Source organism: Armigeres subalbatus, chromosome 1 (genome assembly GCF_024139115.2).
Source record: "Armigeres subalbatus isolate Guangzhou_Male chromosome 1, GZ_Asu_2, whole genome shotgun sequence".
NCBI classification, from domain to species: Eukaryota; Metazoa; Arthropoda; class Insecta; order Diptera; family Culicidae; genus Armigeres; species Armigeres subalbatus.
The window spans coordinates 97,258,899-97,282,399 of NC_085139.1; the positions used below are offsets into that span (position 1 = coordinate 97,258,899).

The window sequence follows — 23,501 nt, forward strand, 5'->3', positions numbered from 1 at the left end:
GCGGTCACCAGTCACCCAAGTACACGAATTCTTCAACCACCTCGATTTCGTCACTACCGATAGAAACTCGTTGTAGGGTGCCTTAAATTGACCTCTCTTGAGCCTAGTCCTTCGGCTTCGACGTGTTGATGACTAGTCCAATCCGTTTAGCTTCGCTTTTCTGTCTCATGTAGGCTTCCTCCATCCTCTCAAAGTTACGTGCTATGATATCAATGTCGTCGGCGAAACCAAATAACTGGACGGACTTCGTGAAATCGTACCACTCATGTCAATCCCTGCCCTTCGTATTACTCCCTCTAAAGCGATATTGAATAGCAGATACGAAAGATCTTCATCTTGCCGTAACCCTCTGCGTGTTTCGAATGGCCTCGAGAATGCTTCTGAAACTCGAATTACGCAAGTCACCCGATCCATCGTCGCCTTGATCAACCGTATCAGTTTATCCGGAAATCCGTTTTCGTTGCATTAGCTTCCATAGCTGGGGATCGATTGTATCATATGCGGCTTAGAAGTCGATGAATAGATCATGTTTGGGCACGTTGTATTCGCGGCATTTATACAATACCTGACGTACGGCGAACACCTGATCTGTGGTAGAGCGTTCTCCCATAAATCCCGACTGGTACTGCCCCACGAACTCTCTTGCAATTGGTGTTAGTCGGCGGCATAAAATTTGGGAGAGTACACCTACCGCGCAATCACATTGCTGAACGCCGCCTAGTTCAGCAATGTGTTTGCGCGATAGTTCCTACAATCCAGCTTATCGCCCTTTTTTGTAGATGGGACACACGACACCTTCCATCCACTCCTGCGGAAAATTCAACTAATCAAATGTATATTTCTCTTCCACAGAACCGCGGAACGTTACGACGGAAGGCCGACAAGAAGATCCTCACCCACCATTTATACTTCTGCATGCGCGATTTCGGTCACCGGATAGGGGATGACGCGGAGATCTATTTCTATCTCTACGATGGCCAGCGAATGCGAGCCCTGTCCGAGCGTTTTCTGGTGCGCATTGCCAAAGACGGATTTTCCACTTACGTGGAAGCCTCAAACAACTGCACGGTGTTTGCTGATTTGGGGTCGTCCAACCTCAACCAGGACCTCTACCTAATTGCCAATGTGATGCGAGTGGGGAAAATGCTGCACTCGGAGTCGGTCAAGAAAGGGGACAAATTCATCAGTAATCACTCCTACCGAAGACCATACGGAGTCGGTGTGCTTCCGTTGAGCGAAATAGGACAGTTTGATCAGACTGTCGAGTCGGAGGAGAAGGAGTATAGTTTTAAGATCTTGCAGTGCGAAGAAAAGGACTACCATCAGTTGCATGAGTTGATCATCAAGAAGGCTAGTGGTAAATTCCAACCGATCAACGCTAGTACACAAGGTCACTACGGTTTGGTGGTATCGTTGAAATTGATTCACGGGGGCTTAGGACAAGCCCGAATAGAACAGCCAATACTGTTTCAAGGAACTGCCATAACCAAAAAGATAGGCTTCCCTGATGTTATTATGCCTGGAGATGTGAAAAACGATCTTTTCTTAACTTTAGAACGCGGTGAGTTCGAACGAGTTGGTATTAGTACGGCCAAAAATATCGAAATTACTACATTGGTCTTGGACGAGAACGGACGAATAATCCAAGAATGCATAGCCATCGCCTCAGGAAATCCCCTCCAAGCGTTTTACAAATCCATGGTACTGTATCACAACAACTCACCAGCATGGAACGAAACCATTCGAATGTTTGTTCCCATAGACAAGTTCAGCAAGGCTCACGTACGGTTCGAGCTACGGAGCTGCTCAACCCGAGATAAATCCGATCCGAAACTATTCGGATTCAGTTTCGCACGTTTGATGGAACCCGGAGGAGCTACTCTCGCGGATGCATCCCACGAACTGTACGTCTACAAGTGTGAAGATATTCTCAAAGTGCAGCCGAACATCTACCTTCGGTTGCCTTGTTCTGCCACGGACAAACACGCCCATACCCTTGAATCCAACTCGCCATACCATCGGAGCTCCAAAGAAGCATTTTTCGTCAAAACCGTGCTCTGTTCTACCAAGCTCACACAAAACGGCGATCTACTTTCGCTTCTCCAATGGCGAAACCATCCGTCACGCATCCAAGACTCTCTGCAGCGAATTCTTCGGCTTCACAATGAAGAGCTCATAAAATTTCTCCAAGATGTTCTGGACGTACTTTTTGCCATATTCTCCACAGACGATGGAAACAGTACTCCTCACTCGGGACTTGTTTTCCACGTCCTCGTGTCGATCTTCAGCCTCATGCAGAGCAGCAAGTTTCAGCACTTCAAACCCGTCATGGATGCCTACATCAAGGACCACTTCACCGCTCCTCTAGTATATAAAGGTCTGCTTTCCTCAGTCCAACATCTCGCTGATTGGATGAACACTGCAGAAAACCTTGAACCAATCCTCCAATGCTTCAGCTCCCTTGAGTTCATCTTCAAGCTAATCATCCAAAGCCGAAAACTATTTGCGCATGCGTCCGGCGGCCAGTACGAAGACAAGTTCAAGCATGATCTGTTCGCCGTTTTCACCTCTCTCAATGGAATGCTTCAAGTCAGTAGTCATTCACAAATCCTCCCAATCCAGGAGGCCCTCCTCAGCTCAGTCGGTGTCGTCTTCGAACAGCTTCAATCCATCATCACCAAAACCGAGCTGGAAACCCTAGTCAGAAGCATGCTGGATTCCGTCCCCAAGGATGCTCAGCCTCCTCTTATTCAGGCCAAACTAAAATCCATCAAAGATATGGTCTCGGGGCAGTTGTTCCAAGACGACGAAATACGCTCCGTCATTCTCAACATTGCTTGCAAGCACCTCAGAATACACCTCGCGCGGCGTGACGAACTGCGCCTGTGTTCGGAGATCCTCGCCGAAATACTCATCAAACTGCATGAAGCTAAAGTCAAAACTGGCGAAAAGCCTTCGAACGCAATCCACCACGATTTGGACACACTGTTCTCAAACATATTTTCTATTTTGATGCAAACCATCAACGTCCTCGGCAACGGTGGCAACGAATCTCTCGTTTGTGCTCTGTTTGCAGTCATGCTGGGATTGCTGCAACTATTGGATGAGTCTCACTTCCAACGGATGTGGGACCGACTGAGCACCGGCGGAAACAACAAGGAACTCAAGGATTTCATTCAGCAGTGTCTGAACATTTTCAAGGACATCCTGGAGCAGGATTGGATGATCTTTTCCAAGGATTGGTTGGTGATGAAGATATCGGCGAATGAGGTGCTTCGCAAGACACTGGAGGAAATGGCGAAGCCCTTGGTGTACCGTTTCCTGGGACCACAGTCGTTTGATTCGCAACTGTGGTGGTCGTACTTCAGTGTGGCGGTGATCTTTCTGACACAGCCATCGTTGCAGATCGAGCAGTATCATGAAACCAAACGGAGGAAGTTGCTGAGCACACATGGCGACATGCGGGTGGCGATGGGTTTCCAAATCTTGAGCATGTGGGCTCAGCTGGGGGAACATAAGCTGCACTTTATACCGTCGATGGTGGGACCGTTTCTGGAGGTTACGCTGGTGCCTGAACCAGCGCTTAGGAAGGCTACTTTTACGGTGTTTTACGACATGATGCAGTGCGAGCAGGTGAGTTTCTTTCATTTATTAAGTTTGGGTAAGGAAATTTAAGTGAATTGAATAATTAATTTGGCTGCAACACGAGTTGCACGTCTGTCTACTTTCTTTCGGTAATTTCTATTGAAACTAAAAAGTTGAACATGTGTTAATACTGAGATGTATGATTGACACTTTGTATATAGTTTTGTACTGCCAGGTGGGGTCGTAATCTAATTACGTGAGCACTTATGGGGGAAGGGGTGGTTTGACATTTACTAACGTCCCATATTAATAAAAATGATTTGTATGGGAACACTCTTACAGGGGGGGTTGAAAACCCAGAACAATTGCTTACGTAATTAGTGTACGGCCATGTAAACTCTTGATGGGACTGTTATGATGGTACTTTCAATATTTAGGACGCACATGACATTGTTTTTTTCACAAATGGACATAATAAATCGCAATTTTCATTATGATATATGAAAGTGAAAGTACACCAACATAAACACTAAGACTGTTCATTAGACCTGTTCACCGACCTGAGATTTGTAAATCTTCAGACTTTTTCAAAGAAATGTCGTCTGAATGCATCAATTTACTTCACGTAATAGAAGCAATAGTTGTTAATAGCTTCTTCAGACTATGATCTACCACTTTTTCATTGATAGGGTGATCAGGGCAATAAATAAGGAAATTGTTCCGAAAAGCACTGAAAAGATAAAAAAAATCATAATTCGAATGTAGTTGACTTATACTAGGGAATGTTACCTTTCGTATTACGTCGATAAATGATGAAAAATGCGCTTAGAAATTGTATTGATTTTGATGTGTGCTCCCGATTATACGGGGCAATATGAGCCACCCATCCAAAACCTTTTTTTTTTGGGAGAGAAAAATGTCGTAAGATAGATGGATATGATATTCCTACAACAGTTTAGTGTTTCATATAAAAAGAGATTAATAAACCGCACAACAGCGAACAGAACCGATTTGCCACTCATCGCCGTTTGCATAGAACCATTTCAATTAATCAATGGTTATTTCTCGCTTAACTTTTCAAAAGGACCTAAGTAACAATTTTTCCATGAATTAATTTGAGTACTGCAATTAAAAGCTTTCATGTTTTTCTGTTGATTGCGCTATTTAAATTAATTCATGAAAAAATGTTACTTAGGTCCTTTTGAAAAGTTAAGCGAGATTTGTTCTGTTCCGATCGCAGTAATCCGATGTTGTAGGGGAAACCGCCAAATGTTGAACGGCCAAATTTTATGCCTATTGTTGAACTCCCATAAGAAATGCACGTGCGTCCAACAATAGGAAGGAATTAGCCGTTCAACATTTGGCAAATTACCCTAATTTATTATTATTCAATTTATCATTTAAATGCGGTTTTCACGTTGAGGCATATGTGGAGCATTTTCTTCAAGATCGTATAACTTTTACACGATAAAACTTGCCAATAAGGGCGAATGAGTGAAACGGGGTGCTTTGAAAGGACAATACTGCAATGGGTATTGTAAAGGATTGGGGAGTGTATCACAGGCAGTTGATTGCTGTTTTAACGTAACATTGTGGGACGTCTATTCAGACGCCATACGAGCTCTGTGTGACAGTTCGATAGCATCCGGGCTGGGCTTGAATTTTGGGAGCGGATCACAGGACGGCCTTGTAACGTATACGGATCAAACAACGGATGCCATCCCCAGAAATTTCTATATGTTGTCAGAATCAATTGTTCACAGTATCAAGCAGTGAAGCGTGCAAACCACCAAATTCCGACTATAGAAGAAATGCTGCCGGTTTTTGCGAAGGCTAGAATCTTTACGGTACTGGACGCCAAAAATGGCTTCTTGGGATTTGACAGCCTTTTGGACACCCATGGGTGGTTATCGGTGGAAGCGAATGCCGTTCGGTGTATCGTGTGCGCCGGAGATATACCAAAAGGCGCAACAGCAGGTGATTTCGGGTCTACGTGGAGTACGCATTGCTGACGACATCATTGTGTTCGGCTGCGGTGACACGATGGAGGAGGCTATGCTGAACCACAACCGGAATCTAGAGGCCACGATGCAAAGGTTTCGGGAACGTCAATTGAAGCTTAACCGCTCAAAAGCAAAAGTGGCGCTATCATCGGTACCGTTCCCAAGCAAGATTTCGGCAGTGCTGAAGGCTGGCCAGACAGGAAGGAAGAGCTGAGTGATGATTTGCTGCCCTACCGTGCATTCCAGAACGAGCTAACTACGCTCAGAGGAGTGATCTTCAAGGGAGATCGGATTGTGGTACCAAAATGCCTCCGCAAGAAGCTGATAGAGAAATTACATGTCGCTCATCTGGGTGTCGACTACACGCTGCGTGCGGCCAGAGAATCATTTTTCTGGCCTGGAATGGCGGATCAAGTCAGCAACTACGTGCGGAATTGCGTGGTATGTATGGAATTCAGCGCCAGTCAGTGTAAGCCTCCGATGTCAACACACCATGCAGATACCGGAGTATCCTTTCCAGCGAGTAAATATTGATTTGGGTGAGATCAAGCAGGAAGGGAAGAAAATGGTCATGATGGTTACTGCAGGTAGCTACTCTGACTTTGTTGATTTCCTCAGCGATACAAAGACAAGTACCATCGTCAATACTTGCAAGCGTCACTTCGCGCATCATGGCACACCGCAAGTTGTTGCCACTGACAACGGTCCTTAGTTCAAAACGAAGAATGGACGAAGTTTGCAAAGGATTTGAGCTTCAAGCGCGTGACGTCGTCCCACGCTCAAGGGAACGGTAAAGCAGAATCGGCGGTGAAATCCATGAAGCAGTTGAGTGTGAAGTTGATTTTTGGCAGGCGTTGCAGCAGCATAAGAACACACCAAATGCAGTCGGTACAAGTCCAAATCAGCGAATTTTTCCAGGAGTACACGTAGCACGGTACCTCTAATCACGAATAAGTTGCAACCCCCACAAGCGTCTAGTGTTGAGCAACGGATTACACACAAGAGAAAGGTGGTCAAGGCAAGCTACGACAAAAGATCCAGAAATCTACCAGATCTGCAAGTCGGTGAAAATGTCGTCGTTCAACGTAGACCAGATTTGAATAAGCAATGGGAGGAAGCTACATTGATACGCAAATTGCCAGATCGTTCTTGTGAAGTCCAGACAAAGCATGGTGGAGTATACAGGCGGAGTGCAGTGCATGTTAAACCTGAGACCAGCCATAACTCCGAGATCATGCAAAGCCATGAACCCATGCAAGAAACAATCGAGATTCAGAAGAGTGTTCGAACGACGCGATTATAACTAGACCTGTGCGCCGAAGTATTTATGATCGGCGGCGGCGTAAGGCCATTTTTACACCAGCGGCGGCGGCGTCGGCGGCGTCACGCCGTGAGCAATGTTCAGCGGCGGCGGCGGCGGCGTGAATCGGCGTGAAGAATTTTGAGCTGAGAAAAAAAATCACGCTTCGTATATAAATCCAGAAATTCGTTTTGAATTTTCACAAGTTATTCCTCAGAAAATCGAAAAAGGAATTCCAAGAATTAATTTAAAATTTCCCTAATGAATTCCTTCAGAACTTCTTCGCAGAATTGAAAATTTAGTTAGGTATTTCTGCGGAAATTCTTTCCAAAATTTCTCCAAAAGTTTTAACAAAAATTCTTCCAGTGGTTCCTCAAAACTCGGAAACTCTACGAAGATATTTTTGGTATTCTTTCGAAATTTCCCTTTGAAATTTATTTAGAACTTTCTCCAGAAATTCTTTCCTAATTTCCTATAAGAATTCCTTGGGACATTCCTCCGAAAATTCTTTTAGCAACTCTTCCAGAAATTCCTGTAGACCTTCGAAAATTTACTTTAAAATTCCTTTAAGAATTCTTTCGGGAATCTCTTCAGAAATTCTTTTAGGAGATCTTTGGAAATTTCGTTTGTATATTCAAGCAATCCTTTTTATTTTTTATTCATTGAAAATAAGTTCAACACTCAAATACCATTGGAAAATTCTTTCGAAAATTCCTTTAGAAATTCTGTAAAATAAGAATTATTTTCGGAATGATTCTTGAAGAAATTTTGTATGGTTTACTGATTGAATTTCCTAAGGACTTCCTGGAGGAATGGGTGGAATTTCTAAAAAAAGAAATACAAAGCCCTTTCCGGAGAGTTTTTTGAACGAATCCCTGCATGAATGTCTAAAATAATTCCTGGGGACTTTTTTAAAGTGATTTTTGAAGAAAATCCTGCATAAATTTCCCAATAATTTTTTGAAGGAATAAAAAAAAACCTAAAAGATTTTCGAACAGATTTTTTAAAATAAATTTCTGAGAAATATCCGAATTTTCAATGGGTTTTCCAGTTTTTTTTGCGCTCGGTAATGGAGGCGTGAGTTCCACTGAATTTGACATTCCAGAGGTACAAAACATTGGAACTCATCTAGTATGCCTTGATTCAATAATTATTTTTGAAGTAAATAAATAAATGTCATCCACTTTTGATGGCATCGGAAAGTATTTCCAGTTGAGATTTACTTTTAAATTTATTATTTGCATTATGTCCTATATACCTATTCTAGGCTTGGACATAACAAAGTGGAAGACCTTGCTGGTTGATTTAGATATCTTAAATTAACCACCAAGGTCTTTAAAGGACGTTTTAAAAAATCATCAGAAGCTACACATTTCTAAACCCTGCAGTGTAACTTAAATAATTTATTGGATGTGAAGATGTAGGAAAATAACATTCTTTTCTCTAAGGGTTATGAATACTACCGCAATGCTTGAAACAGCGGTTTCGTTGCTGAATTTATTTATTGTTGAAAAAAAAAACATAAAATATTATGAGGTTCTTAATTTTTAAGTTTTGCTGGAAATACTTATGTTCATCTAATTGATAAATTGTTCAAGAACAACTTCTAAAAGGGTTCTCCCACACACAGTGCTTTTCCCTTTGATTTCTGAAGGATATTTTCATTTTCAAACAATAAATTAGCCAACATATTTTATCACCCAATTTGGGCAAGATGAGTTTTGAGAATGAATTCTAATTGTTTAAAAACACTAGACGTAAATCTGGAACTTTCTAGAAATTCACATGAAACCATTGTGTAAAAAAATGGATTATAAGCTGCTATCCTTTAAGCTTTCAATCATAGTATTAAGTATGTGCGGTAGAATATTTGGACAGAACTATACCAAGTGACCTATTTTAGTGTAGACATATTACGTGGCTAAAACATGGTAACAAATCCAAGATTCATTGTCTATGATTTTGTAAATATGCATTAAGTAACCTATCAGATTCATGACCTAAAATAGAATAGAGCGTTATTATTAATAAAACATCAAAAAGACAAAAGCAACTGAAACATTTTCCGAAAACAGCAGTAAAATGTAAATGACATTTGTTTGTTGATAAAAAATGATTAGAACTCGGCATACTAGGGTAGCCGTCAGAACGTCGGCTCCAGGGGCACGTTCACCTCAATTCGGGAGATTTGTGCCATAAGTAACCGTACCCTTAGTGGAGGTAGCACCAATAGTGGAGGTAGTGGGGTTTTAATGAGATTTATCATAAATATATAATTTACAATGGTTTCAGTTGACGCGCCGTGCTTTAAATACCCTGTCAAATGCAATTTATTCTTAAATTTCGCTTGAAAAACTATTGAAAACAATGTTTTTCCTTAACAAAATTGACTCCCTTGCACATATAGTGGTGCAACTGTTCCAATAGTGGCGAGTCCCATAAGAAATCAATGGATAGCACCTCTATGGAAACCAAAACCTCCACTATTGGTACCATTACCCTAGATGAGCTCCAATGCTTTTTACCTCTTGAATGTCAAATTTATGGGAGCTCACGCCGTCATTACTGTGAGCAAAATACTGGATAGCTATTGTAATTTTCATAGAAACTCCTATATTTCTCCAGGAATTTCTTTGAAAGTCCGGACAGTAGGAAAACAAACTTAGTTTTGATTCTAGAATCAAGACTACATGCCAAAAAAACTTCCAATTATCGAGATTGTGGATATTCGGATATTCTCAAGAATTCCTTGGAAATTTACTGCAGGAGTTCGTTCAACAATGTCTTCAGATTTTTTCCGTTATTACCTTGAATAATTCCCTAGGAAATACATTCAGGAATCTATTCGGTAAGCCATCAAGAAACTCATTCTAGTATGCCATAAAAAAAATCCGTTAGGAATTCAATTGGGAATTTCACCAGGAATTCCTTAAAAAAACCACCACAAATAAAACCAGATTATTCTTCGAAATTTTCCTCAGGAATTGCTTAGAAATTTCTTAGGACCTTAGGAATTTTCTTATTGAATTCTTCTGGAAATTGATTCAAACATTTTTCTAAGATCAATTCTAACAATTCCATTAGTTGTCATAAGACGAGTTTGTACCATCCTATTTAATTCTACCACTTGATTGTACCTTGACAGATACGTATTCCGACCTCAACAGTAATGTCGTCTACAGTGTCTCGTACTTAACTAGTCGAGTCAAGTACGAGACACTGAAGACGACCTTACTGTTGAGGTCGAAATACGTATCTGTCAAGGTACAATCAAGTGGTGTAATTTAATGGGAAGGTACAAACTCGTCCTATGACAAGTGAAGACATTCCATAAAAAAAGCTCAAAATAATTTTCTTAATTCCATCAGGAATTCCTTCAAAAATTCTTTTTGAAATACTTTTAAAATCTACCCATGTAGATGAGTAAACTTTATCACAGTTGTAATAGATTTGACTCCGTTTATGCGCTTCACACAGCAGTGCATTTAAAGCTTAATGGTAATTGAATTCGAGCAATTTCCAAAGAAGCTTCTAAAGGATTTATTGACATTCTCAAATTTCTTAAAGAATTTTTTTGGACATTCCTCCTAGAATTCCTCCGGAATTTTCTCCAGGTGTTCCTTCAGAAAATCCTCCAAAAATTACTACGAAAATAAATCCAGAAATTCCTCAGGACTCTAAAAATTTTCTTCAGGTATTCCTTTAGAACTTCCTCACGGACTTCCTTCGGAAATTATTTCAAGAAAACCAAGGAATTGTTTACCAAAATTATTCAAGAATTTATTCAGGACAATTTTGGCAATTTAAGTACAAGGAGGAGTGACAGAGATAAGAGTAAACAAATGTGCTAAAGGTATAATAGCAAGCATAATAGCTTGCCTTGATTCGGCAGATGCAAACGTACTGCACACTGTGATTTTTGTGTTTGGCCAATCATCGGCGTGAAATACGAAATTCGGCGGCGTGGAGCCAACCGGCGTATGGCGCGCCGCCGACACCTTGACCGGCGTCGGCGTACGTCAATAAGTGTCGGCGGCGGCGGCGTGGCGCGGCGGCGCACAGGTCTAATTATAAAAAGACCAACATCACCAGCAGCAAGGCTGACGAAGCGGCATCTTCAGGAGCGGTAACACAGACAACAGTAGAATCCAGGAGACAGCAGAGCGTCGACCAACAACCAGTAGTACCATCCACGGCCGGGGCTCGACCGAGAAGGGAGATTAAAAAGTCAATTAAATATTCTGATTACATTGTTTAACTTCAATTGGTGTTTGTTTCTGTAATCACATATGTATGTAACTACTTTTATCAAATATGTAATATCTTTTGGAAAATGGGGGATGTTGTATTTGGACCACCCTATTAGTTTAAGTTTTTATAAACCACCATATACACTAATAAACAGTACACTCGGGACAGCCAACACCGAATCACGTTCTTTGCAAAACACTATACTATCTAGCAAAACTTCAAATGCAAGTAAATTGTTATCCACGGTGTGGTAGCATATAACAGTGGTCACATGGTTCGAAGCGCCGAGAAGATAACGATGATTGTTTTATCAAGCCTGGTGGCAAATTCCATGTTGTCGATGATCTGTCGCGGTCGGAAACATACTTTAAATTAAGCGTGATAAAAAAATCCAAATAAAGTTATAAAAAAAATCACCCTGATTTATTTGTTACCCTCTCCCTGGTTATTGTACCACTCTCATTATACAAACAAAGCCGGATCGATCCCTCCAATAACAAACCTTAACTTCACAATTGAGAATTGTTTAAAATTAGTCAGTGGCATGAGTGATGCAATAACTAGAAGGAGGATATAGATCCAATCACGTTCAAATGTAGTTAACGCCCGCGAAAGATCGCCAAGTCGTTCTGCACCTGGTTAGCCCACCTCGCTCGCTGCCTTCCGCGCCGTCTTGAACCTGCCGGATTGGAAGTGAACCCCATATTTGCAAGGTTGATGTCTGGCATTCTTGCAACATGCCCTGCCCATCCTACCCTTCCGTCTTTAGCTACTTTCTGGATACTGGGTTCACTGTAGAACTGAACGAGCTCGTGGTTCATCCTTCGCCGCCACACACCGTCTTCTTGCACACCGCCAAAGATGATCCCAACTACTCATCTCTCGAATGATCTGAGTGCTTGTAAGTCCTCCTCGAGCATGGTAAAAGTTTCATGCCCGTGGAGGACTACCGGTCTTATTGACGTTTTGTACATGACACATTTGGACATCACACTTTTAACCGCAGTTTCTTCTGGAGCCCGAAGTAGGCCCGACTTTCACAGATGATGCGCCTTCGCATTGGACCACTAACATTATTATCAGCCGTTAGCAAGGATCCATCGAACACCTCGAAGGTATCGCCGTCTATCGTAACACTGCTTCCCAAGCGGACCCTGGTGCGCCCAGTCCAACTTTTGTTGCTTCACGAAAGTCCATTACCTTGTTAGTCCACGGCGCGATTCGAACGAACTGGAGTGTTCGCATGAAATCTTCACACCGTTTTGCACACAATCCACCATTGCTTTGATCAGTCTAGAAAGCTTCCCATGTAAGCTATTCTCGTCCATAATTTTCCATAGCTCTACGCGGTCCATACTGTGGTGTGCCGCCTTGAAACCAATGAACAGATGGTGCGTTGGGACCTGGTATTCAGCGGCCGTCAACGAAGTCAGCTTGATAACTTCTCACGAACTCATTCACTATTGGCGACAGAAGACGGAAGATAATCTGGGATATCACTTTGTAGGCGGCGCATTAAGGACGGTGATCGCTCGAAAGTTCTCACACCGTAGCTTGTCACCTTTCTTTTAGATGGGGCATATGATTCCTTCCTTTCACTCCTCCGGTAGCTGTTTAGTTCACACACAAAACGCGACGCGAGACTGGACACAACACTTATGGTTCTTACTAGAGGCCTTGATAAGAGAAACGCGTCAAACGCGAGAAACGAAATGCATCATTTAAATACCAATGTCTTCTGCGAATGAATGAATGTAATTATTTTCAATCAATTTTTCATCAGTGTAGTTGAATTTTTGCTGACGAATTAGAACTGTTATAGTATAACCCTGTTTGAATGTACGAGTGGTTTAGTACAAACCACAACTTAACATCCGTAATGTGTCATGACTCGTACCCACCCCGGTATGATGTGGATTATGAAACCAATGACTTTCCCTGGATGAACAGATTAAATCTCTCTGGACTAATTTTATTCTTGCGGTGGACCCGAAGGCACGTGGCAATGCATTCTGATGTCCGTGTTAGGAATGCACGAGATTGATGATATATGAAATTTTTATTGGCCTTGACAAGAATTGAAATTTTTAATAGCTTATCGTTTTTTTTGTGTTGTCAAATTGACGGCTGGGACCAATGTTAGCTTATCGTTAAAAATATTAAGTTCAATGAAATTCCTGGAGAGTGTCCGAGTCGATTGATATATAAATCTTCAAAATCCATCGAAAGATAAAGGCGCTAGTAACGTTCGAAATCTTCCCTGCCAGCGTAACGCTTTCGTTTTCCAAAAAATTAAATGACACCCAGTATAGTAAAAAAAGACGAAAGTCCTACGTCAAAATCACCAGCAGATGACACCAGGGAGCTTTTCGCCGATTATACCACAAAAAGCACGCCGCCAACCGTTTGCTGTGACGTCTAAGTTATATCAAACGGATGAGCGGCGTGCGATAGTTATATCGGCACCAACATTTCAAAAGGCGAAATTGCTTTTTAACAAGAGCTTGTTGGTGGCCTAATTTGAGCTCACCCACAACATCCAGCGCCATTGATTGATAGAAGAGGATTCGCTGCTTCCACCAGTGGCGTTGGATTGCGTGGGAGGGCTCAAATTAGCCCACCAGCGACGTGAGCAGCTCTTGTTTACCGAAGCAGTTTCGCCCTTTTGAAATGTTGATGCCGATATGATATAACGCTTCAAAAGCTTAATAGACGAATCCAAGTAAAAATAAGAAGAAGACAAACGACGGTGTTAACTTTGACAGATCCTACAGGACAGCATAGGGAGATCATTTTAAAATGCTTATAATAAATTCTAGACAAAATTTAATTAAAATCTGATTGATGTATGGTACGGAAAAAGTTCCGAACTGTATGATAGATACATTTTTGGAAAATATTCGAAAAATTGAGATAAGCTTCCAGATATGTAATTCAGAACTTTTTCCGTACCGTACATCAATCAGATTTTAATTACATTTTGTCTAGAATTTATTATAAGCATTTCAAAATGATCTCCTATGCTGTGCTGTAGGATCTGTCAAAGTTAACACCGTCGTGTGTCTTCTTCTTATTTTTACTTGGATTCGTCTATCGTTCAACGAAAAAGTACAAATAAAACACTCACGCTTAGATTTTTTCAAAGCATATGTGAAGACACACCCGCATAATTTATCATTTCTTTATTTTCCGATGATGCATTTGAATAATTGATTGTTTAATAATGCACGAGAAAGACGCAATCACTGCTAGGTGGATTAATCAGGGTTTTTAGCATTCCCCTGACCTTGACTTTTCGAAATCAGGATTTTTAAAAATAATTATCTGTAACGGCCTAATATTCACCCATATTCTTGTTTACGTACGAACGCGCTTTCGAACGAAAGTTGAAGCGCATTCTCGTTTCGCCAGCAAAATCAAATGGGGAATCGGTTCGAACGAATCGCATTCGTTCGTCCGTAAATAAGAATAAGGGTGATTGATCTAAATAGCGTTACGAGTTCAGAATGTTTAGGAAATTATGTGTGAATCCAACTACCTGCATGAAATAAGCTTATGAAAAACTTGCTATGCATTTCGTTTCCATTAATCCCATCTTCTCATTTACCCTTAGACAATTTCTCCCCAGTAATTGCAATTTTCTGGTATGCTATTTTATGTTTATTGGTAATGTATTCCGCAATATTCACATACTACTCATATTCTCACGATCGCTCACATTACGTTTTGCCTGTCACGCCTCACTTTTTGAGTGCACCCAGCCGCGCCGGATCTTGACTGGGGTAATGCATCTGTCCTGGGTTGGGAAGCGTAGACGGAACCATAACCTGCTGCTGAGAATGAGCAGCGGCCACGGCAGCTGCAGCCGCCGCCGGTCCAGTCGTTCCCGAGCTGGATGGCTGCGGTTGGTACATACTCGGTGCACCGGGAATCAGCCCCGGTGGCAGTTGGTGGATCTTCATGCCCGCCGGCAGGACGGCCATTTCCGATGCCTGCAGGTTGAAGTAGTCGTTCGGGTTGGGAGGCATCGGTAGTTGACCAGGTAGACCCGGAACCGGATCGAATAATCGATTGGTCCGCGGAACCGAACTTTGCGCGTACGCCGTCGATTTTGCCTGCGAGTGGGCCCACTTGATGGTGAGCTTTTTACCACCGAGAACCAATTTGTTGAAAGTCTTTTCAGCGGCTAGTTCCGCAGCGGCACGCTTTGTATACTGCACGAAAGCACACTGCTGACGGGGTACCAACGAAACGGATCGGATTTCTCCGTAGTGGTAGAAGTTGTCTCGAATGTCCACCTCGGTGAGGTGTTCCCCGAGATTACCGACGTACAATGTTGTAATCGTCTTATCTTCTGGTGGTTCTAGTGTTGGAATCGACGCTGCTCGTTTCATCAGTTTGTCCGCAACTGGATCATTGCGTCCGTAGTAACGATCTCTGATATTCTGCTCCGACAGCGGGTCATCCGGTTCGACAGGCTTGTCGTGTCTGTAAGGGCATTCTTCACCTCGTTTGCATTCACCCTTCACCCAGAAAGAGCAAATATGGGGCAAATTTCGCTTATAGTACGGTGCCGTTCGGGCCAACTTGGCCAACATGTCGCTGGCGGCGAGAGATTTGCCCACCGTCCCTGCCGCTACCGTGTTGTCACCACCCGCCTTTAGTTGAGCTTCAATCGTCTGAATGTAGTACTCTTTGTTCACATCGCTTTCCGGTATCTTGTCCTGGATTTTAAGTGCAGCATCGCGCACCTGCGTCGGAAGACCGTACTCCAAATCCAGCAAACAAGTCTGGCAAACGTTTTTCAGCTTGCTGCACGTCTGGCAGATTTCGGTTTTCTTGAAGCGCATTCTCGCTCCCGGACACCACCGGAAGATTGTGAACGGTCGGGTGCAAATTTTACACTCCTTTCCGTATCGCTCTTTGATCTGATGGGATAGATACATTTTTGTGTCATTCATTCGAAGAGAAGCAAAGAAAATCGATATGTACTTACCATTCGAACGTAAGGATTATCACCGAGACACGTCTGGCACAGAACGGGAAATTCCTATGGAAAAGAATTGCTGAGTTATGTGATTCACAACGTTATTGGACGCGGAAGCGATACTTACGGAATCTTCCCAATTTTGGCGATTGTACGTGTTGGTCGTCTTTGACATCGCCATTTTGCCTGAGTGTTGTTTCGGTAGCCGTTCGATCAATCAAATTTCTCTACGATTAAACGGTTATGGTAGGCAGTTTTCCTGTAGCACTTGGTAGACACCGTATAGAACGCGAATAATGATGTCAATTTGAATGCAAAAACACAGTATTTTACGAGTTGTAATTGGATAAATGTATCGCCAGTAAAAATTTTACTTTCGTTTCGGCAGCATTTTGCTTTTTTCTGTTTTGACGTTTCACTTCGTGCAGCCATCAACACGTTTTTGACGTTTAGGTCGACCCTTGTGGTAAAGTTTATGCGCAGTTGAAATCGAAGACCAACACTTGGGAAAGCCTCAAATTTTATTTGGAGGTGTTCGCAACATTTTAAGAATATTTTCGAAATAGTGAACGCATTGTAATATGTAGAATTGTTTCGATTTTGTACAATAAAATCCGATAAGTATTTCCAATTAGGGTTCTGTAATGCTCACTCAATCTCAGAAGCACATGAAAGTTTTCGGGGAGAAATTGCTTTTCGGGAAAGAAAAACAGCCTGGAGAGTGATAACAATTTTTCGCTAACTTCGATTGCCGCTAAACGTTGGTTTGCTCTTTTTCATCAATATTCGAGTCTTTTCATGGCATCATCAATGGAAATGATAGTACATAGCTTATGTGGAACAAATAACTTAACGCTTTCATACAGATAGCGTGGTGATGTGGCTAAAGTAAGCGCATACCCACAGCTATTATTGCTAAATACTATTCTGGGTTCGAATCACGGCGCGGCAATACAATTTTGTAATTGTTCTGCGATAATTCTCGGGAAAAGTGAGTGAGAGGTAAAAGGAATGAAACGAAAAGGATATTCATCTAATCCAGCTTTTTACACGACAGTGCCATAATGCTTTGATTCACCCCTTTTGACACTTGCTGTGTCCACTATAATTTTCCACTATAATTTGAAAAAATGAATCTTAGCAATCTGTGACTAGTTGAAATTTTCAATGAAAACATTAAACTGTCATATTTTGGAAATTGAAAAAGTTTCTAAAAATGGTTTTCATATTCCAATCAATTGTTTCTTTAAAAACATTCTTATTTCTTTTACTCATTTTAGGTGTTCATAAAAGACAACATCGGCATGCTCTTGGGGGCACGGATCTCGATATTTTTTCCACTGTTTTTAGTTATTGCCCATCCACCGGCATCAGTTTTCACTATGATATCTTACTGCATAGGTAAAATTATTCAGAAAGGTGGTCGGCAGTTGAACTAATGTCGGACAAGGATTTTTTTAATTCTCCATTGATTACGAAGGGCGAAGGGGGAAGTAGAGCAGTCTGAGATTATCTCAAGTTCCACTCAAAAGGATTGTATAAGTGTATATGAACAAGCCACACCATGGGAGTGAGACGGTTTTCTTGTAAATTCTTTCCAAAAGTAATTTTAATGTAAAATCCTTATGGGCTCGTGATTACAGAGTGATGTGGGTGATGTCATAAAAACAAGGATACAAGCCAATAGTCTTCTTAATGATCATCTATAAGCCACGAGGCTTGAAAAATATGGGTTCTTTGGGAAATATGCCAAAAAATCGACTGAGACAATGAAACGCGATACAATTTTTGACGGGAAAGGTCAATTCAATATAAATTAAAAGAATTCGTGATTCCGACATATAAACATCCCATTTCCGCATAGTCCACTTTCACATCGAAAAGGGAAAGTTTCATGCTTTCATAGTATTACAAAGCGCGGAAACATTGCAAAACGATCGCGCAATCGCTGACCAACTTGTAGCTGGCTCATGCCAATAACACAGATTAGGTTTTACAGCCTTCCGGTAACCTATGACAAAGTGGTCATTCAGATAGTAAAATATGTGATCAGTTTAAGATTTCTGGGCCGATCGAATGCATATGAGGCTTTGTTCCGCTTTTCCTGAAATCATAGGTATCTCAAAGGATTTTTCAATCCGTTGTGTTTAAATTTAAGTTCTAGGCGTTCAACAAAAATCCTAGAAAAAACCATTTTATTATTTTTCGTCACTAAAAAGTAAAAGAAATACGAATTAATCCTTGCACTTGTTTCTCGGACCATATGTTGATGTTTTATCAAATTTGGCAGATCAGTAAGTTGACTCTAAATCATGGCTACCAAGATATTATTTTAAATCAAGTTCACAGCACATGTCAAATTCGATTCACCCCTTGTTGATTTATGGCTAGCGTAAAAAGCTGGATAGGCAAGATTTTCGTTCCTCTTCCAATGCTAAATCTAGAGAAAAGATTGATGGGTGAAAGATGCTCCTCGACGTAAACAACGAAACAAGATTTTCCCTTGGCCCGAAAAACGCTTGCTTTGGTCTCATTGAAATGAAAAGTCGAAACCCTGCTAATTATTGATTTGTGTTAGACACAAAGAAAATCAAAAACATATTTAATGTAATATTCAAATACTTAACCGAAAAAAGTGCTGCACGTGTAAGTAAACCAACCTGAAGTTTTCGCCTGATGCTAGACCAAGTTTGAAAAGCGCAGCACTTTTTCGATTTTTTGTTATACAATTTATAGTCAGGAAATCAAATGTCGCATGCGAAACAAGCGACAAAAGGCAAGATCCTTTCCCGTTAAATTTTTTTATTTGCTAAATCCATTTTTTGCAAGGTCCCCATACGCCTGTCACTGGCGAACAAAGCTCGTGTACTCTGCATCGAAGCTTAGAACCAGTGTTAGGGCGCAATCGTTAATGCGAACATTTTTATATTCGGTTAGTTACTGCAAATAAATTCTTTTTCGAGTCCCTTTAATCAAGCAGGTATCTCAAGCATACCACATCGTTATATTGCTGCATGATTGAGTGTTTAATTTTGATAAAATATCGAAAACAAAAGTGTGCATAAAAATTGCCTCGCCATAACAAAAAGGTGGTAGAGAATTAACACTGTTGTTTACATTTTAGAACCAGCACATGTCGGGGTAGGGATTCAGGGTCTGTCTCATTTGGAGAATTAAACTTAAAAGTGACAGTTCGAGAATTAAAAATCACCCCGTTATAAGAATGGCTGGTGCTACCCAGCAATTCCAATAGGACATCGATGGAAAATGATTCGATATCTGTCAAAAGTAATCTTGCTCTGCGAGCAGGGTTATTTGATAATTACTGAAATGTCACTCTTAAGTTTAATTTCAGTTTAATTATCCAATTGAGACAGACCCTCAGTGCTCCGCCTTCTCCCCCCGATTTCTTGGCTTATTTAAGATCAACTTTCCCAAAAACCCATAATTTTTAACGCCTCATTTTTAAAATTTGAAACCAAAATCGAAAAAGTGCTGTTTTTGTACACGGAGAAATGACGTTTACTCATTAATGGGTACTTTTTTTGCTATCTCTTTTTCTGTTGAAAAATTTACCCATTTTGAAAGAATAAGTGGATCTACTCATTTAAATGAGTAAATCCACTTATTCTCCCAAAATGGGTAAAATTTTTAAGCAGAGAGAACGAGATAGCAGACAAAAAGTACCCATTAATGAGTAAACGATTTTTACCGGGTAAAGATTGGCAGGTTTTGAAATGAATATCGGGTGAATTTTTCAGGCCTGTGCACGTGCAGCACTTTTTTGGTTTTTGTTTTCGGTTTTAAAATAGTTACAGGTTTAAAAAAATATGAGTTCTTTAGATCCCCGTGCATTTAAAACGGGGCCGGGATTTTGATTTTCCGTGCCCAAATCCCGAAAACATCGCATATGTAAAAACACATGGAGAAAAATTCCGCGGACCAAATTCCCGAGGTGTAAGATAGCCTCACACCTCGGGAATTTGGTCAGCGGATTTTTTTCCTGTGCATTTTTGCATATGCGATGTTTTCGGGATTTGGACACGGAAAATCAAAATCCCGGCCCCCTTCAAAATACACGGGGACCAAGTTCCGGCGGAAATTTTTCCCCATGCATTTTTGCATATGCGATGTTTTCAGGATTTGGACACGGAAAATCAAAATCCCGGCCCCCTTCAAAATACACGGGGACCAAATTCCGGCGGAAAATTTTCCCGAGGTGTAAGGCAGCCTTAAATAAGCCAAAGAATCGACACTTAGGAAAATGGACACATACTTTATGGCAAAAATTCATGTATTTTGAAATATGCATATCATGCGTCGGCTCGGCACATACTTAATTGCATACAAATTCACTCATGGATACTGTTACTCACATGGATAGAATGTGTGAACACTTATGCAATAAATGTGTGCGCATGGAATATATGTGTCGAAAATATGGAATCCATTTCGCTACCCCGATTGCAAAAATCCATGTGTAAACTCATGAATATAATGCGGCGTTTTTTGTGAGTGCACTGAGACAATAAAACGAGATACAATTTTCGACGGGAAAGGTCAATTCTAGATTGCTTTGAGAATAGGTCGTATGTGCAAAAGAAAGATTCTCTTTGATCACGCTCTCTGTTGCTAATATATCGGCTAGTTTTGCATATTTTGCTACATTTCCACTTCAGCATGATAAACAAAGCTATTGTCTTTGGATGTCTGCCAAGAAATTCGAAGTAAACTTTTGTTTAGCTTCGTAATCAAGTTCGTAATAATCGAAAGAGAATAGATCCAAAGAGAGACTCTCTTTTACACATACGACCTATTTTCAAAGCACTCTAGAATTGGCAGCAACAAAAAAGACACTTTTTTAGGGGCGTAAACAAAATATAGGTTCTTTGGGAAAGTTGAGCGTAATGTCGCGCTCTTCTCCAACGCTCAGCGTGCAAGCAAAGATTGCGCATGAGCTTTTACACAGGTTGGAAGTCTTTGCTGAAATTCAGTCGCCGAGTGGGGTTGCCAGAGCTGAACAACCGCTGTCTGTAAAGTAAATGAGCGCGCTCCGATACAATTCAACGGATAGATAGATAGATAGATAGATAGATAGATAGATAGATAGATAGATAGATAGATAGATAGATAGCTGGATAGCTGGATAGCTGGATAGCTGGATAGCTGGATAGCTGGATAGCTGGATAGCTGGATAGCTGGATAGCTGGATAGCTGGATAGCTGGATAGCTGGATAGCTGGATAGCTGGATAGCTGGATAGCTGGATAGCTGGATAGCTGGATAGCTGGATAGCTGGATAGCTGGATAGCTGGATAGCTGGATAGCTGGATAGCTGGATAGCTGGATAGCTGGATAGCTGGATAGCTGGATAGCTGGATAGCTGGATAGCTGGATAGCTGGATAGCTGGATAGCTGGATAGCTGGATAGCTGAATAGCTGGATAGCTGGATAGCTGGATAGCTGGATAGCTGGATAGCTGGATAGCGGGATAGCTGGATAGCTGGATGGATAGCTGGATAGAATGGATAGCTGGATAGCTGGATAGCTGGATAGCTGGATAGCTGGATAGCTGGATAGCTGGATAGCTGGATAGCTGGATAGCTGGATAGAATGGATAGCTGGATAGTTGGATAGCTGGATAGCTGGATAGCTGGATGATAGCTGGATGATACTGGATGGCTGGATAGCTGGATAGCTGGATAGCTGGATAGCTGGATAGCTGGATAGCTGGATAGCTGGATAGCTAGATAGATGGATAGCTGGATAGCTAGATAGCTGGATAGCTGGATAGCTGGATAGCTGGATAGCTGGATAGCTGGATAGCTGGATAGCTGGATAGCTGGATAGCTGGATAGCTGGATAGCTGGATAGCTGGATAGCTGGATAGCTGGATAGCTGGATAGCTGGATAGCTGGATAGCTGGATAGCTGGATAGCTGGATAGCTGGATGGATAGCTGGATAGCTGGATAGCTGGATAGCTGGATAGCTGGATAGCTGGATAGCTGGATAGCTGGATAGCTGGATAGCTGGATAGCTGGATAGCTGGATAGCTGGATAGCTGGATAGCTGGATAGCTGGATAGCTGGATAGCTGGATAGCTGGATAGCTGGATAGCTGGATAGCTGGATAGCTGGATAGCTGGATAGCTGGATAGCTGGATGGCTGGATAGCTGGATAGCTGGATAGCTGGATAGCTGGATAGCTGGATAGCTGGATAGCTGGATGGATAGCTGGATAGCTGGATAGCTGGATAGCTGGATAGCTGGATAGCTGGATAGCAGGGTGGCTGGATGGCTGGGTGGGTGGATAGCTGGATAGCTGGATAGCTGGATAGCTGGATAGCTGGATAGCTGGATAGCTGGATAGCTGGATAGCTGGATAGCTGGATAGCTGGATAGCTGGATAGCTGGATAGCTGGATAGCTGGATAGCTGGATAGCTGGATAGCTGGATAGCTGGATAGCTGGATAGCTGGATAGCTGGATAGCTGGATAGCTGGATAGCTGGATAGCTGGATAGCTGGATAGCTGGATAGCTGGATAGCTGGATAGCTGGATAGCTGGATAGCTGGATAGCTGGATAGCTGGATAGCTGGATAGCTGGATAGAATGGATAGCTGGATAGAAGCTGGATAGCTGGATAGCTGGATAGAAGCTGGATAGCTGGATAGCTGGATAGAAGCTGGATAGCTGGATAGAAGCTGGATAGCTGGATAGAAGCTGGATAGCTGGATAGAAGCTGGATAGCTGGATAGAAGCTGGATAGCTGGATAGAAGCTGGATAGCTGGATAGAAGCTGGATAGCTGGATAGAAGCTGGATAGCTGGATAGCTGGATAGCTGGATAGCTGGATAGCTGGATAGCTGGATAGCTGGATAGCTGGATAGCTGGATAGCTGGATAGCTGGATAGCTGGATAGCTGGATAGCTGGATAGCTGGATAGCTGGATAGCTGGATAGCTGGATAGCTGGATAGCTGGATAGCTGGATAGCTGGATAGCTGGATAGCTGGATAGCTGGATAGCTGGATAGCTGGATAGCTGGATAGCTGGATAGCTGGATAGCTGGATAGCTGGATAGCTGGATAGCTGGATAGCTGGATAGCTGGATAGCTGGATAGCTGGATAGCTGGATAGCTGGATAGCTGGATAGCTGGATAGCTGGATAGCTGGATAGCTGGATAGCTGGATAGCTGGATAGCTGGATAGCTGGATAGCTGGATAGCTGGATAGCTGGATAGCTGGATAGCTGGATAGCTGGATAGCTGGATAGCTGGATAGCTGGATAGCTGGATAGCTGGATAGCTGGATAGCTGGATAGCTGGATAGCTGGATAGCTGGATAGCTGGATAGCTGGATAGCTGGATAGCTGGATG

The 23,501-nt window shown here is 42.0% G+C and overlaps 2 protein-coding genes across 5 annotated transcripts in view; one reads left to right on the forward strand and one right to left on the reverse strand.

Moving 5' to 3' along the window:
• Window positions 1-23,501, forward strand: part of LOC134203386 (dedicator of cytokinesis protein 3) — a 266,225-nt gene that overhangs the window by 237,123 nt on the left and 5,601 nt on the right. For all 4 annotated transcript variants that reach the window (XM_062678260.1, XM_062678267.1, XM_062678274.1 and 1 more), the window contains one exon: window positions 853-3,633. In XM_062678260.1, the coding sequence (XP_062534244.1) occupies window positions 853-3,633 (2,781 nt within the window). The remainder of the gene's footprint in view (window positions 1-852; window positions 3,634-23,501) is intronic.
• On the reverse strand, window positions 14,789-16,550 carry LOC134203417 (pre-mRNA-splicing factor RBM22). The gene is made up of 3 exons (XM_062678303.1): window positions 16,254-16,550; window positions 16,136-16,189; window positions 14,789-16,067 (listed from the first exon to the last, which is right to left on the reverse strand). Exons 1-3 carry the CDS (start codon window positions 16,305-16,307, stop codon window positions 14,880-14,882), a joined length of 1,296 nt encoding a protein of 431 aa, XP_062534287.1. The 5' UTR covers window positions 16,308-16,550; the 3' UTR covers window positions 14,789-14,879.